General features: G+C 55.5%; 1 protein-coding gene across 8 annotated transcripts in view; it reads left to right on the top strand.

Annotated features, from left to right (window-relative positions):
* The window catches only part of PDPK1 (3-phosphoinositide dependent protein kinase 1), a 78,241-nt gene that overhangs the window by 51,539 nt on the left and 13,116 nt on the right, over positions 1-13,586 (top strand). For all 8 annotated transcript variants that reach the window (XM_078440222.2, XM_060648176.3, XM_060648175.3 and 5 more), the window contains 5 exons: positions 4,140-4,215; positions 7,846-7,914; positions 8,125-8,221; positions 9,699-9,872; positions 13,292-13,509. In XM_078440222.2, the coding sequence (XP_078296348.1) occupies positions 4,140-4,215; positions 7,846-7,914; positions 8,125-8,221; positions 9,699-9,872; positions 13,292-13,509 (634 nt within the window). The remainder of the gene's footprint in view (positions 1-4,139; positions 4,216-7,845; positions 7,915-8,124; positions 8,222-9,698; positions 9,873-13,291; positions 13,510-13,586) is intronic.

The raw sequence follows: 13,586 nt of genomic DNA, 5'->3' as shown, positions 1-13,586 counted from the left end.
TGGAGACAGCAGCACAGCTCAAGACCCTCTTCTTTACCCTGACCCTGTGGCCCACTTTTAGTGGGTTAGTGGTGTGGAATAGGCAGCATTCTGACTAACGGTGGGTTTCTGGGCCTGGTTTTCCAATAGGTGGAGCAGTTTGGCCTTCGGTTAATCTCTGAGCCTCTGGGGGAGGTAACCAGATTCTCTCTGCGCTTCTCATGCTCTCTTGGGGGCTCTTACCCTCGTGTCACACACGGAAGTCGGCTCTCGTGAAGCTGGGGAGGAGAAAGTGGCTGATTTTCACCAACCTTTCAGTGAAATTGAATGTTTCCTTTAATTACGAAGGTGGGCAACAGATTGTCACAGAGTCTTGCTCTGTTGTGTGTGTTCCTCGCTGCTTCCGAGTTCCTGCGTTGTTAGACCTGATGGGCCTCATGACCTACCGCGCTGATACAGAGAGCCTGGCATCATTGTGGCACGCTTTCACTACCCCAGTATTTTGACACTTTGGTCATTTATAGTCCTGTTTTATTGTATGCCTTTCAAACGTTTTTCTGAGGGCAGTCCTGTTCTTTTCCGTATGCCAGAGGCCTCCTTCATCTCAGGACTAGAGGAGAGCTCCTTTCCAAGGGGGTGATTTCACACCTCCCCAGGGACTTGGAGTCCCGCCTTCAAGAAGATGGGCACAGGCTCCTGGTAATAGGGAGCAGCAGGTGTCACGGGAGACCAGCAGACCCAGGCCCAGAGACTGTAAAACAGCAACACAGTCCTAATTACATCATGAGTCACTGTTTGAAGCCTAGCCATGGGCGGGGGTGGGGATGGTGTAGACCCTTTTAGACTTTATTTTGGGCATCATGTAGCTATTTAGAGGCACAAACGTCTCTAAACGTTCGGGGCTGGAACTCACAAACTGTTAAGGTCATGACCTGAGCCAAAATCAAGAGCGGGATGGACGCTTAAACGACTGAGCCACGCAGGTGCCCCACTATGTCCTGTTTTGATAGCTGGATTTAATTTAGTTAATTATGCATAACAGACATCTTTCCATACAAAAATACATTTCCAGAACTTTTCAATAGCAGCATTAACAAAAGACAAATGACAGAAGCCGCACACGACTCCTATGCAGGATGGGAGCACACGAGAGGCAGTGAAGTACCAGGCAGGGTTCCCAGGGCCATTGCGTTGCGTGTGGTCCTGCTGTCACTGCCGGATCCGTCCTGAGGCTCGGGTGCCAGGAGTGGAACTGCTGGGTCAGAGCGCAAGCCTGTGCTCTCTGGATTTTGATGCTTATTGGAAAATTGCTCCCCTGAAAATTACACCATTCCGTATCACCACCGGTAGCACGGTGAGTGTGTGTCTCCTCAAATCCTTGCCAACACTGTGTATTTCCTTTTGTGCCTCTGCTGATCTGATAGGCTTTTGTGTGTTCGTTTGCGTTTCTTTGATTCATTGCACCATTGAATGGATTCATTTGGTTTTGGTTCTCAGTTTCTTTTTTTTCCTCATGTGAATCACCTCACTGTTCTTGGCAGTATCTCTTGGGGTCCTGGCAGGATGCAAATGTGGCTGCAGCGTCTCTACAGGAAAACAACTTAATGAGGGGACCAGTTACAGAGAGCAGGGCCGAGGAAGCAACAGGGCTGGGTCTCCTCGATGGGACCGTGAGCCCCTCTGCCCCCCGGGTGGAGGTGGGGCAGGTGAGGGGGTCCAGGGCCCAGGGGAACCACTTTGGTGGGATAAGGGTGAGGCAGGAGGACCAGCTTCAGGTAGGCTCTCACACTCTCCTCTCCTCCCTCTGGGGCTCCTGCTGGCTCTAGGGCTTCAGTACTCGGGAGGACGGGGCCCATATATGAGGATAAATGGGGAAGAGCCAGCACATTGGCTTTGTCTGTCTTCCTCCTGGGCGTCTGCCCTTGGAGGCCTTTGGACCAACAGTCAGGAAGTCCCCCATGGCAAGCGTCTCCAGCTCTGAGGCAGCCCCAGGGATGGTGAGCAGGATATGATGGCCACCATGACCAGTGAGCCTCTCAGTCCAGATGACCATATGCTGCATTGGTGTGGCCAGGGGCCCTGGTTTCTTTTTGCATTTTAATTCGGGTATTGTGTTGCTTATAGCCATATACCGTCAAGAATTTTGTAGACACGCCAAACATAGGTCTGTTGTGTTTTGTCCCAGGTAGTTGTAACCCCCAATCACTTCTGTGTCAGGACCAGGCTGATGTGCCCAGTACAGAGCCTCGTGGTCAGTGCAGAGGAAGAAGGTTGCTTCCCCTGGACCGAACATAGAGCAGAGTAGGCGATTTTGAGAAAGAAAGACGAAGAAGGCACTTTCAGCTGATCTTCCTTCCCCAGCTCCCCCTGCTCCAGAATGTTCCAGAACCTAGCTGGCTGCTCCTGCTCTATCTTGGTCTGTGTTTTTGGAGGATAGGAGGGTGCGGTCCCAGTGAGGCTGTACAGAGGGCACTCAAGATCTGGGCTCTTTGGGGGCTGGAGGATTCCTGCTTTCTGGTGCTCTGTGGGTGCTTAGCTGCACCCCTGGCATCTGGCCATTAGGTGACAGTAGCCCCTGACTTCCCTCTCCCCTGTGGTGTCTGCCAGAAATGTCTCCAGACATTGCCAGACATCCCTTGGGGGCCCACATGTCCCCATGTGACAACCCCGAGTAGAGCACTTGGGGCCCTCATCAGTAAGCCCACCCAGCAGACCCTGCACGGGGTGGTCACCGCTCTGTGTGTCACCTGGTTTCAGAAGGGGCCTGGCAGACTAGAGACCATTTGGTGGTAGGTGTGTTGGTGTGAGGTTTTACCTCTCAGGTTGGTTCAGGGAGATGTGTCCTTAGGGACAAATACTTTCTGGTGTGGATCACTGAAGATACTGAGAAAAAGAACTGCTTGATCTGCAGAGGGGTCAGGCTAGGTCACACAGCTTATTTGTCCAGAACAAAATGATGTTCGACTGTGGTGTTCTGTCTCTTGTCTGCTCTGGGGTGCCGGGCTAGGAGACGGGGCCGTGCTGGAACGTGCTGCAGGGAAAGGTGGTCTCCTCCCTGGGCCTGTCCGAGCAGCACCACGGCCTTGCCAGCAGCCGTCCAGTGCTGGGTACAGAGTGCCGTTGATGTGGGGCCAGTGTGGGAGGTGGTGGCAAAGCAGGCGACGGCAGGTGAGGTGGGGCATCTCCAGGGAACCGTTGGAAGGGTTGCAGCATTGCATGCGCTCCTGAGGGAAGCGTTTTGCTCTCAGACGGTGGGCACCTCTCGTGCAGGAATCCCGGTCCTGTGTCCGTTGGTCACGGGGAAAGGCCGAGTGGCCGCACGGTCTCCGATGTCAGAGGACACCCCGTGGGGGTGCCTCCGGAGCAATGTGGTGGCGCGGGCAGACTTGCGCCCTCGGCGCTGCTTGGTCAGGGCTGCTCAGCTGCTGATGAGCCCCCGAGGTCCTTGGGAGCCACTGGGGTGACACAGGTATTGGGACCTCCTGTTTGGTGGTGAGCGGGTCTAGAGGCTCCTGCTGCCACTGAGCCTCTGAGTCTGTGGGCGAACCTGGTGATCCTTGTGTTGCACAGTCCTAGAGGCGGTACTGGCAGCAGTGGGGTATCGAGAAGCTTCCCCTGGCCGGGACTCCCAGGTCTTATTCCACCTGCAGCCCCTAGCTTCCCTGAGCTGTTGGTTAAGGAGGCCTGTGGCCTTCAGGGGACCAGTCCTTTCCCACGTGTACGTGTGTCCCATCTGTGCCTGCCGTGTGCCTGGGTCTGTTTGAGGCACCATTCGTGGACCAAACGGACAAGCCCTCTCTCTTCGAGACGCTGCCAGCTGACACCGCCGGGTCAGTGAGAGGTGCCCAGAGAACGTGCGCCACGGTGGTCTGGAGGGGCTGCCCTGGTGGCCAGGGCTGCTGTCACAGAGCAAGTGACCTTTGAGCCGGCCTTGGACGGAGAGTCCAACAAGGGGGTTCGAGGGGAGGGCCCTGGACAAGTAGGCTCTTGGGACCGTTTAGTCTGATTCCACGTGACCAGGGGGCCAGTACTGGGACAGATCCCCACTTAGGCCCACGTGAACCACGACATCCTGATGGATGAACGTCCAGGGTGCAGCGTCGATGACAAATGCTTTGTGTCTCAGCGTGACCTTTCTCCCTTTTCCCTCCTCTCATCAGCCAGGGCCAACTCGTTTGTAGGAACAGCCCAGTATGTGTCTCCAGAGCTGCTCACAGAGAAATCGGCCTGTAAAAGGTAACCCGCTTTCATCTGATCCAGAATATTCTCTTTTCTCTACAGTGGCTATTAACGTATGTTTTTTCATATAAAGTTAATTAGTTAAGAGAGTGCCTTTTATGGCCTTTGATAACCAACCTCTGTGCTGCTTTATTGTTACACGATACACTTCCCGGGACCATTGTTGCTTTACACTCTGATATTTGATCTTGTTCCTTCAGAAGCAACTATTCAGTGGGGGAGAGTGGGGCCGGGAGGTCCACATTCCTAGCTGTGTCCCGGAGCCTTGGGGTCCTTAGTGCCGCCACTGGCCTTACTCTGCGGACCGTGGGAAGAGGCCCAGAAGGCATCGCGTGGGGGAGGCGGTTTCCTGGCCGGGGCACAGCCAGCGTGAGCCATCCCTCCCCAGTGCTCAGAACTGGGTCGGGCCCGGCAGGGGCTTGAGTTTTGAGTATCAGAAGTGCACGAGTGAGGCTCTGCTCACAAGGAGCAGAGGTGCAGTGGGAGAGAGGGGGTGGGGTGCCGTTGGTCAGGAGCAGGGAGAAGCTGGGGGGCTCTCTTGGGTGGGCCTGAGGCGGCAGTGGCGTCTGGGGTCTCAGTTTGGAGAGCACTTCCAGACGATAGGTTGTGTGGCTGCAGCTTCTCCCTGGATCCTCACTGCGGCCACGCCGTCAGGGTCCCGTAACGGCCACGAGGGGCCCCTTTGCTAGAAAGATGGCACTGTCAGAGGCGGCAGAGGGGTGAGTGGTTCTGGGGGTGGCCCTGTGTTTCTGAGCGTGACCGCTTGTTAAGAACTCTCGAGGGGCGGAGCCCCAGGGCTCACATGCTGCCGGTGGGCATCTTAGCAGTCTCCCGGTTCTTTGTTTTTGTTTTAATTCAGTCAGCACATTCTGAGCTTTTACCCCATGTAGGGCAGAGCCTCTTAGCTGAGGCGGTTCTGCCCCCTGGAGCATGTTTGACCGTGTCTGGACGGTTCCGTGTCACAGCTTGGCAGGAGCGGGGAAGCAGTGCTAGTGGCGTCCGGTGGGTGGACACTCCCCAGCATCGTGCGGTGCAGTGATGGCCCCACAGCAAGAATGAGTCGGCCCCTGGTGTCCCCCGCGCAGAGGCTGAGGAACCCTCTGGGTGGTGGATGCTGGTGGCCAGGTTCTCAAAGCCGAGGTCGCTGCTGCCTGAGGACTAGCTTGTCCTCGATTTGGGGCACTTAGGATGAAGCAGCCCTTCAGTGCCAATGGGGGAAGGTCTCTGGGTTCTACCGGGAGAGATCAGGAAGACACCGTGGCCGCCTTCTGTGTGGAAACTGGAAGGACGGTGTCTGCCCACATTCACTTGCCTGCCATTTAAACTGTCTTCGGTGGGTGTCCCGGCCGCGGGGAGAGTGCTGTGAGGGAGACGTTGTTGAGCATCTTTTTATGCTTTTAAACGTCTAAGTTGTGTGGTATTTATGCATAAATAGTTAATAGTTTTCTGATTCTAAAAGTGGCACCTTTGTATCGTAAAGAACTCTTAGAAAACGTGGAGAATAAAAGACCGGGAACGCTCATAGTCTGCATCCTGCTTATGGACACCAGATAGTGATCTGGCGCGTCCTTCCAGTTAGTTATTTCTGCCTGTCTTCTGTGTGTTCGTGTGACTTCTCTTCAACTGGAGTCCTGCTAAATGACCAGGTTTGAGCCCTGCTCCTTGAGATCATGGAGCAGGCACCTCCCCACATCCCTGAAATCGTCCGTGGACGTCTAACAGCCGTGTGCTTCCGGCATGTGCGTCTGACGGAGCTCATTGAGCTCTTCCTCTATTATTGGACTCAGAGGTGCTTTTCATTTATTTGCACGATCTGGCGTGTCTGCCAGGTGCGGCACATCCTGTGTCCCGGGAGGAAGGGTGCTCCTGCCCCTTGTCTGCCGGGGGGCACCAGGGCTGCCCCACGTTCCTCTTTGTGGATTTCAGGAAGTGGAATGACTTGGTCTAACTTCGTATTTTAAGATCCTTGGTGCATATTGCTTTCCAGAAATGTTACCCTGCCTTCCCCCTTGAGTTTTTATTCTATTCAAAAACCACTTTAAATGGTAAGATAGCTGCTGGTGTTGAACACTCAGATGAATCACAGAGGCGAGGGGAGCCCAGGGGCCGGCTCTGTTGGGTGTCCTGCTTCCTGGAGATGACAGCTGGCCCGCAGCCCTGCACCTCGTCTCTGGCCGCTGCCCCCCCACTGGGCCGATGCTTTTCTGTTGCGTTTGTTTTGTGTGGATCCCCATTTGACCTAAACGGTAGAGAAAACCAAGTGTAAAATCTAGTTACTGGGTAGAATATAGATTCATTTTATAAACGTCCTTCACTCCATCCATATGTTGTGCCTCAGATTTCTGATTTGTTGTACTTTTTAACCCCTGTCAAGTGCCCTCCCCCCGCACTCTACAGCCCCATCTTCTGAATGCCAGGCTACGGCCTCCCCCAGAAGCTGGCTGTATCCAGCAACCCATGAGCCCTCGTAGGTCTAGGACTGGACGACTGGACGGGGAGGCAGCTGGTGGTGCGGGGGGGTGGGGGGGGGGTGGGGTGCGGTATATTGCATCTGGATGCTTCTGAAGTGTTGAGCTGGGAATAGAATGCAGAACTTTCAGGGGAAATATGCAAAGTAGATCTCAGACACTGAGCAGAGAGCGTGAACGGGGTGGGAAATGGGCGGCAACATCACAGGCAAGGAGCGCACCTCCTTCGGGGTCTGTCCCTGCCACCTGGCTCTGGAAACGACTTAGGGAATTTTAGAACTGTTTCTTTTTAATTTTTTTGTTTATTAAAAAAAAGTCTTTATGTTAACTTATTTTGAGAGAGAGGTAGAGCATGAGCTGGGGAAGGGCAGAGAGAGAGGGAGACACAGAATCCGAAGCAGGCTCCAGGCTCCGAGCTGTCGGCACAGAACCTGACGCGGGGCTCGAACTCATGAAATGTGAGATCGTGACCCGAGCTGAAGTCTGATGCTTAACCGACTGAGCTACCCAGGCGCCCCAGAACGGTTTCTTTTTCAGTGTGTAATCAGAGTGTTTTTAAAGGAGGGGCAGGGCTCTTCACAGCAAGGTCAGGAAGGGAAACAGTTAAACGTTGCTTTGTGCACATCCTGTAGTTTGTCTGATTTGGCTCCTTGGCACACGTGAGCTTGCGTCTGTGTCCCGGAGGTAAACTCTAAGTGAGTTATGAGAGAATCCGAGTTTATTCCCAGTTGTACCAACCTGTGGTGACCGGGGCGCGAGCCACCTTCCCTCCCCCTGCATTAGTAGAAGGTGCTTTTCCGTCGGTGTTCGTGTTTCCTGTGGTCAGGAATGACCTCTCCTCCCTCCTCGGGACCACGTTGGCCCTGTGAGGAAGTAGGTAGCCCCCACCAGACGTGGTGGGTCTGTGGGGACGGCTGCGTGGCCTGGCCCAGTAGTGCCTGCTGTGTGTGGGGTCCTCTGAGCCCGGGTCCCCAGGGAGGCCCCTCCCAAGAAGGGTTCCGAGCAGGTTCCCACCCTCACGCTGACCTGGTCGTAACAGAGAGAAGTAGATCAGAGACCGAAGTGGGGTGGTATGAGCCCACAGGGCCGAAGTGAACTGTGCTTCTCACTGAAATTTTACAGATGTCCTTCTTCTGTGTTTTTCCCCCCTCCCTTAAAGTTCGGACCTTTGGGCTCTCGGATGTATAATATATCAGCTTGTGGCAGGACTGCCGCCTTTTCGAGCGGGGTAAGACCACTCACCGCCCCCCGAAACCATTGTAGCAGCTGACGGCGAGGTGGGAGGGGGCAGCCCCCAGGGCTGGGCCAGGGTAGAGGGGACTTCCGCGTGGTCCTTCAATGACCACAGTGTCTCTGTAGGGAGGGAGGGTGACTGCTGTCCCGGGAAAGGGGAGGTTTGTGTACTCTGTGCAAAGTGATGGTTTTTCTTGTTTTACAGAAATGAATATCTTATATTTCAGAAGATCATTAAGCTGGAGTATGACTTTCCTGAAAAATTCTTCCCTAAGGCAAGAGACCTTGTGGAAAAACTTTTGGTAAATGTTTTGAATTTTCTTCTGGTAAGATGATCTGATGACCACATACTGAGTCCTTCTGCACTTGTGGTCACAGGAGCTTTACTGCAGGCCCCTGTGTTTAACAAAAGGAGGTCTTGGGATTGATAATGATTATAGATAGATTTGTATCTTCTGTCTCATCTCTATAAGCCCTTTTTAATTTGCAAATGGCTGATTCTTTAATAAGACGGGAGATGATTGTATCATTTTGCTCGTGCTCGTCAACGTGCATGGCACTTAAATTACTCGTTGCTGGAGCAGCTGGGTGTATTCCAGCGGCACGTGGCTGCAAACGTTAGTGACATCTGTGGATGTCAACTTTAACATCTGCCACCTGAAGCTTTTAAAGATCACCTCAGGTACTATAGCAGAGGTAGGCAGATGTACCCGGGAAAAGGATGTGTGATTGTTCTAGAGCCTGCAGGGTCCCTGCCCTGGTGTGCACGGGCACTAGACCTTCCCTTCCCTTTCCTTGGCCTTGGGGAGCAGGGTCAGCGCATCTCGGCCTGCCCCTCCTGTGCCTGTGCCATCCGCGGCGGCGTGTTGTTGCTCTGTGGGTCCAGGGGCGTGAGGCTGGGTCTGGGAGGTGGCGGCTGTGGAGCCCTTGGAGATGAAGCGTGGGCGGGAGAACACAGCATTCTGTTCCTGGTCTCTGATAGCTCACCGTCAAGACGGATTCTGGGTGTCTTTGTTACGAGAGCCAATGTGTTCATTTGGCTCTTGTTGTGGGATTTTTAATTGTGTATTTTAAAGAACACTTGTTGGGGCGCCTGGGTGGCTCAGTCGGTTGAGCGGCCGACTTCGGCTCGGGTCACGATCTCGCGGTCCGTGAGTTCGAGCCCCGCGTCGGGCTCTGTGCTGACAGCTCAGAGCCTGGAGCCTGTTTCAGATTCTGCGTCTCCCTCTCTCTGACCCTCCCCCGTTCATGCTTTGTCTCTCTCTGTCTCAAAAATAAATAAACGTTAAAAAAAAAAAAAAGAACACTTTTTTTTTTTTTATTTTTTTAATGTTTATTTTTGGGGGATAGAGACAGAGCGAGGGAGGGGCAGAGAGAGAGAGGGAGACGCAGAATCCGAAGCAGGCTCCAGGCTCTGAGCTGTCAGCACAGAGCCGGACACGGGGCTTGAACCCACAAACTGTGAGATCATGACCTGAGCCGAAGTCGATGCTTAACCCACTGAGCCACCCAGGCGCCCCAGGAACACTTGTTGTTATTCGTTAAGTTCTGATTTATTTTCACCTGTGCGGGGGGGGGGAAGGCTAGAGGCTGGAGAGAGGAGAAGCTGCCCGGGGGGTGAATCCGCCGTCCCCCCGGCGCTCTGTGGGGTGGGGGCGGGGCGGGCCGTGGGGCCATTCTGTGGCCAGAGATGGGAATTGGGAAGAGCGTGCAGAAAGAATTTGTCGGTCAGGATTAGTCTTTGTTCCGGACACTGACTCGTTTTGACTTCTGTTTCAGGTTTTAGATGCCACGAAGCGATTAGGCTGCGAGGAAATGGGAGGGTACGGCCCTCTGCAGGCTCACCCCTTCTTCGAGTCCATCTCGTGGGGGAATCTGCAGCATCAGACGCCTCCGAAGCTCACCGCTTACCTGCCGGCCATGTCGGAAGATGACGAGGACTGCTACGGGAACGTAAGCCGGTGGCACGCATGCAGTGTCCGGGTGTGGGGGGTGTGTGCGTGTCCGTGTGTGTCCGTGTCTTTGTGTGCGTCTGTGTGGTGTGTGTCTGTTGGTGGGGGGGGGGGGGGGGGTGTGCTTCTGTGTCTGGTGTCGGGGGAGTATGTGTGTGTCAGGAACAGCCCAGCCGAGGGGAATCGCACGTGCTGTGCTGTGTGCAGCTGTGCTGTGTGCACGGGGAGTCTGTGCCGTGGGCCCTGGGAGCCCAGCCTGTGGGGTGCACGGCTGGAGGGGAAGCCAGCATTGACCTGTTGGTGGTTGAACACTTTGTGGCCAGGGTCGGAGTTTCTCCCCAGGGCCGGGGCCGAGGAGGCTCCCGCCTGCACATCTGCCGGAGGGTGAGGGCAGTCTCCTTTTCTTATTTCCTGTCGTTAATTTTTGCCCGGACGATTCACACCGGAGCCCGGTGTCGGGGCAGGGAGACGGTAGCAGTGGGAGCAGTACCCTGCACACCGTCCCCCTTGGCTTGGGGGTTCTGAGTCTCCCGGTAGGCTTCTGTCTTCAGCTTTTGGCCGGTGTCTTTAGGATCGGGTGTCTACAGACGTTCTGGAATACTTAACTTTCCGAGAGAAGCCCAGGATGCTCCTGCTTTGAACTTTTTGGAGACATGGCATTCGGGATGGACATTGGTCACTGTTGGCTTTTAGTGCCTGGGAGAAGCAGGGGTCTTAGGTATACTTTGTTCTTTGAGCTTCTCTTCTGGAGGGTGCGAAACACGGAAGTGGGCAGAGGAGTGCAGTGAGCCACAGGGCACCTGTCTCGCATCTTGGGTGACCAGCTCACCGGCAGTCCTGTGCTCCCTCCTCACCCTTTACTGTGATCCTCGTATTTAAATAGGATTTCACACGTTTCTGTTCTCACCGATCATCCATTCTCATCGTGTAACCTCTGTTGTTGTGGCTTATCCTAACCAGTGACCACATACCGAGTTCTCCTTTATTTGATTGGCGGATTCTAGATTTTATCTAAAAGTCACCCAGAGCTTAGTCAAAAGTATTACTTGTATCGTCTCTCAGAGACTGAGTTTCTTCTGTCTCTTACTTACTGTTGTAAATAAAACATCACCCTTTTGTTATCCTCGAGTATCCTCTGTGCCCAGACTTGAGGGGAGCCAGATGTGGGAAGCCCTCTAAGGTGGCCTCAGCTGCCCGCAGCCTCCATGTGTGCAGACTGCCGGGGACTCGGCCCCAGGACTCTGCCCCTGGCCTGACGTCTTGCCCGAACCATGGCCGGTCGGGGTGGGTTGGGGTCTCCAGTGCCTTTGGCAGGGGTGTCCCGGGGAAGCGGTGTGCCCTCCCCGCCAGCTCTGAAGCGGCTGTACGTGCTGTGACTGGCTCAGATCTCGGTGCCCGGGGCGCTCCGCTTTCTGGAGCTGTGTGCGCGCGCACACCCTGGAGTGTCCCGTGCGCGCCCTCTGCTGTTTCATCGCATTCACTGTGTTGAGAGCCCTGGCTTCTCGGTACTCGAGTGGTACCATCTTAAAACCAGCTCCGTTTGTTAATGGCTTACTTTTTGTTAAGTGGCTCATCCTCTGCTTTAAAAGCTGCCTTGGAAGGGGTTCGGGCAGCGCTCGCTATGCTAGACTTGCCATTTGGACACTTAAGTGAGCCTGGAAAAAGACTTAAGCCTGGAAAGATACCAGATACAGGAGGGGGCCTTCCCTTTCTGCGGGTGTTGACAGCCTCTCGGGGGCAAGTTTTCCCTCGAGGGGCTCCGAGAGAGTCTGGGGTCCTTTTCAGCAGTGAGGGGGCTTCCATCTGGGGGTGAGGAGCAGGGAATGGTCTCTGCTCAGGGAGGGAAGAAGCAGGCACTCGGTTCTCTTGCGTGTCCCTAACCCCCTGGGGTGCTAACGGTAGTGCTGGCGGTTAGGCTCCGGAGTGAGCGTGCTGGGTGTGGTGCCCCTGGAGAAGTGCTCTGGGCCGGACCAGCCGGGGCAGTTTCCTTACCGTGCACAGCCCAGTGTCACCCCTTGTCACACATTCTTTCTGGGCCTGTGTTTTGTGCTGCGGGTTGTCCTAGGCATGCTGAGGAGAGGAGAGCAGAGAGCTGAGATACAGCATCTGGAGCTTTCCACGGGGAGCAGTGCAGTGCAGCCCCCCAGACAGGAATCACCCAGACAGCGGCGGTGGTGATGGGAAGCCTACAGCTCCGTGACAAGACTAGAGGGGCTGCTGCGTTCGAAGGACTTAGAGGACCGGTTCTGATGTGGTGCTAGCTAGCAGGGTGTGGCCTTGGGGCAGGTCTGAGCCTCAGTTTTCCTGTTTCGGAAGTGGAGATGATGGAGGCAGCCGTCTCACTGGCCTTGCAGCCCCCTGAGACACCTGGGGTGGCTCACGGAAGCCTGTATAAACTTTGGAATGTTACGCAGAGGCGGTCTTGGCCTGGGGAGTTCCTCACAGAGCAGAAGCAGGGAATGTGCCAGAAGAAGACCTTAAGTGAAGGGCTATGGGAGTGTCCTGGTGTCACTCCCAGCCAGGAGCCGGTACGGTGGGACCAAGACTGCTGTTTGTGCCACGTGAGCCCTAGGGAGAAGGCTGCTTGGGCAGCAAGGCTGCAGGGTCTGCACGAGGGGGCCTGGCTTTGAGGCCCAGCTCTGTGGGGGGCAGCCGGGTCCTTTCTGGAGGCACCGGGAAGATACGCTGACTCTTAGCCATTGGCAGTGGCTTTTTTCCCCCCTCGTACTTGGCTGCGGTGGGGTTCGGGCGTGGGGCCTACAGCTGTGGGGAGAAGGCTGCCCAGGGTGACCTCTCTTCCCAGGTCTTCGCTAGGGGGTCTCTGGCCCTGTCACTCGCCCCAGGGGCGTGTGGGTGCGCAGGCTGTGCCTGGTCGGCACATTTGTGAGTACATCCATTTTTGTGGCCCCACCAGTTTGTGGCTTTGTCCAGAGTGGCAGACAACTTTGTATCAAGCTTAATGAATGAATATTTGCTGCAGTTAAAAGGAATTTTTTTAAAAAAATGAGCACAGTCGAGTTGAATTGAATCGAGTCAAATTGAATACAGTGACAACCACAGACTCAGCAACGTAGAACCACGGGGCCAAAGGAGGAGGGCTCCCGAGCTCACAAGAGGGTGCCCCCAGGTGGCCACCCGTCCCTCCTCCTAGCCCCTCTGGTCAGGGCGGCACGGGCCTTGCAGAGGTCAGCAGGCCCCAGGCCTTGGGTCTCCCCTCCCTGGGTTCGGAGGCTGGGGGTGAGGTTCGCCCGTCGGGAGCAAGACCAGACCTGGCAGCCTCCGGCCCCGCCCGCTTCCGTGGCCGCCGGCCAGCGCAGGAGGACTCGGAGCTGCCGAGGGGGCCTCCGGGCCTCCAGGGTGTGGGCTGCGGGCCCAAGGGGAGTGGTGCACGGCTGTCACTCTCCCCTCCTCTCTCTGCAGTACGACAACCTCCTGAGCCAGTTTGGCTGCATGCAAGTGTCCACGTCCTCGTCGTCACACTGCCTGCCCGCCTCGGACGCAGGCCTGCCGCCAGCGGCGGGCAGCAACATCGAGCAGTACATCCATGACCTGGACACTAACTCTTTTGAGCTGGACCTCCAGTTTTCCCAAGACGAGAAGAGGCTCCTGCTGGAGAAGCAGGCCAGCGGCAATCCTTGGTAAGAGCTCGCAGGTGTAAGCCGCGCTCCACTGACCGGCGCGGGGCGCCCGGCCTTCGTCGCCGCTGCCTGCCGAG

Source organism: Panthera onca, chromosome E3 (assembly GCF_046562875.1).
Source record: "Panthera onca isolate mPanOnc1 chromosome E3, mPanOnc1 haplotype 2, whole genome shotgun sequence".
NCBI classification, from domain to species: Eukaryota; Metazoa; Chordata; class Mammalia; order Carnivora; family Felidae; genus Panthera; species Panthera onca.
Note: the sequence above shows the minus strand (reverse complement) of the source record. Positions and strands in the feature narration are given on the sequence as shown.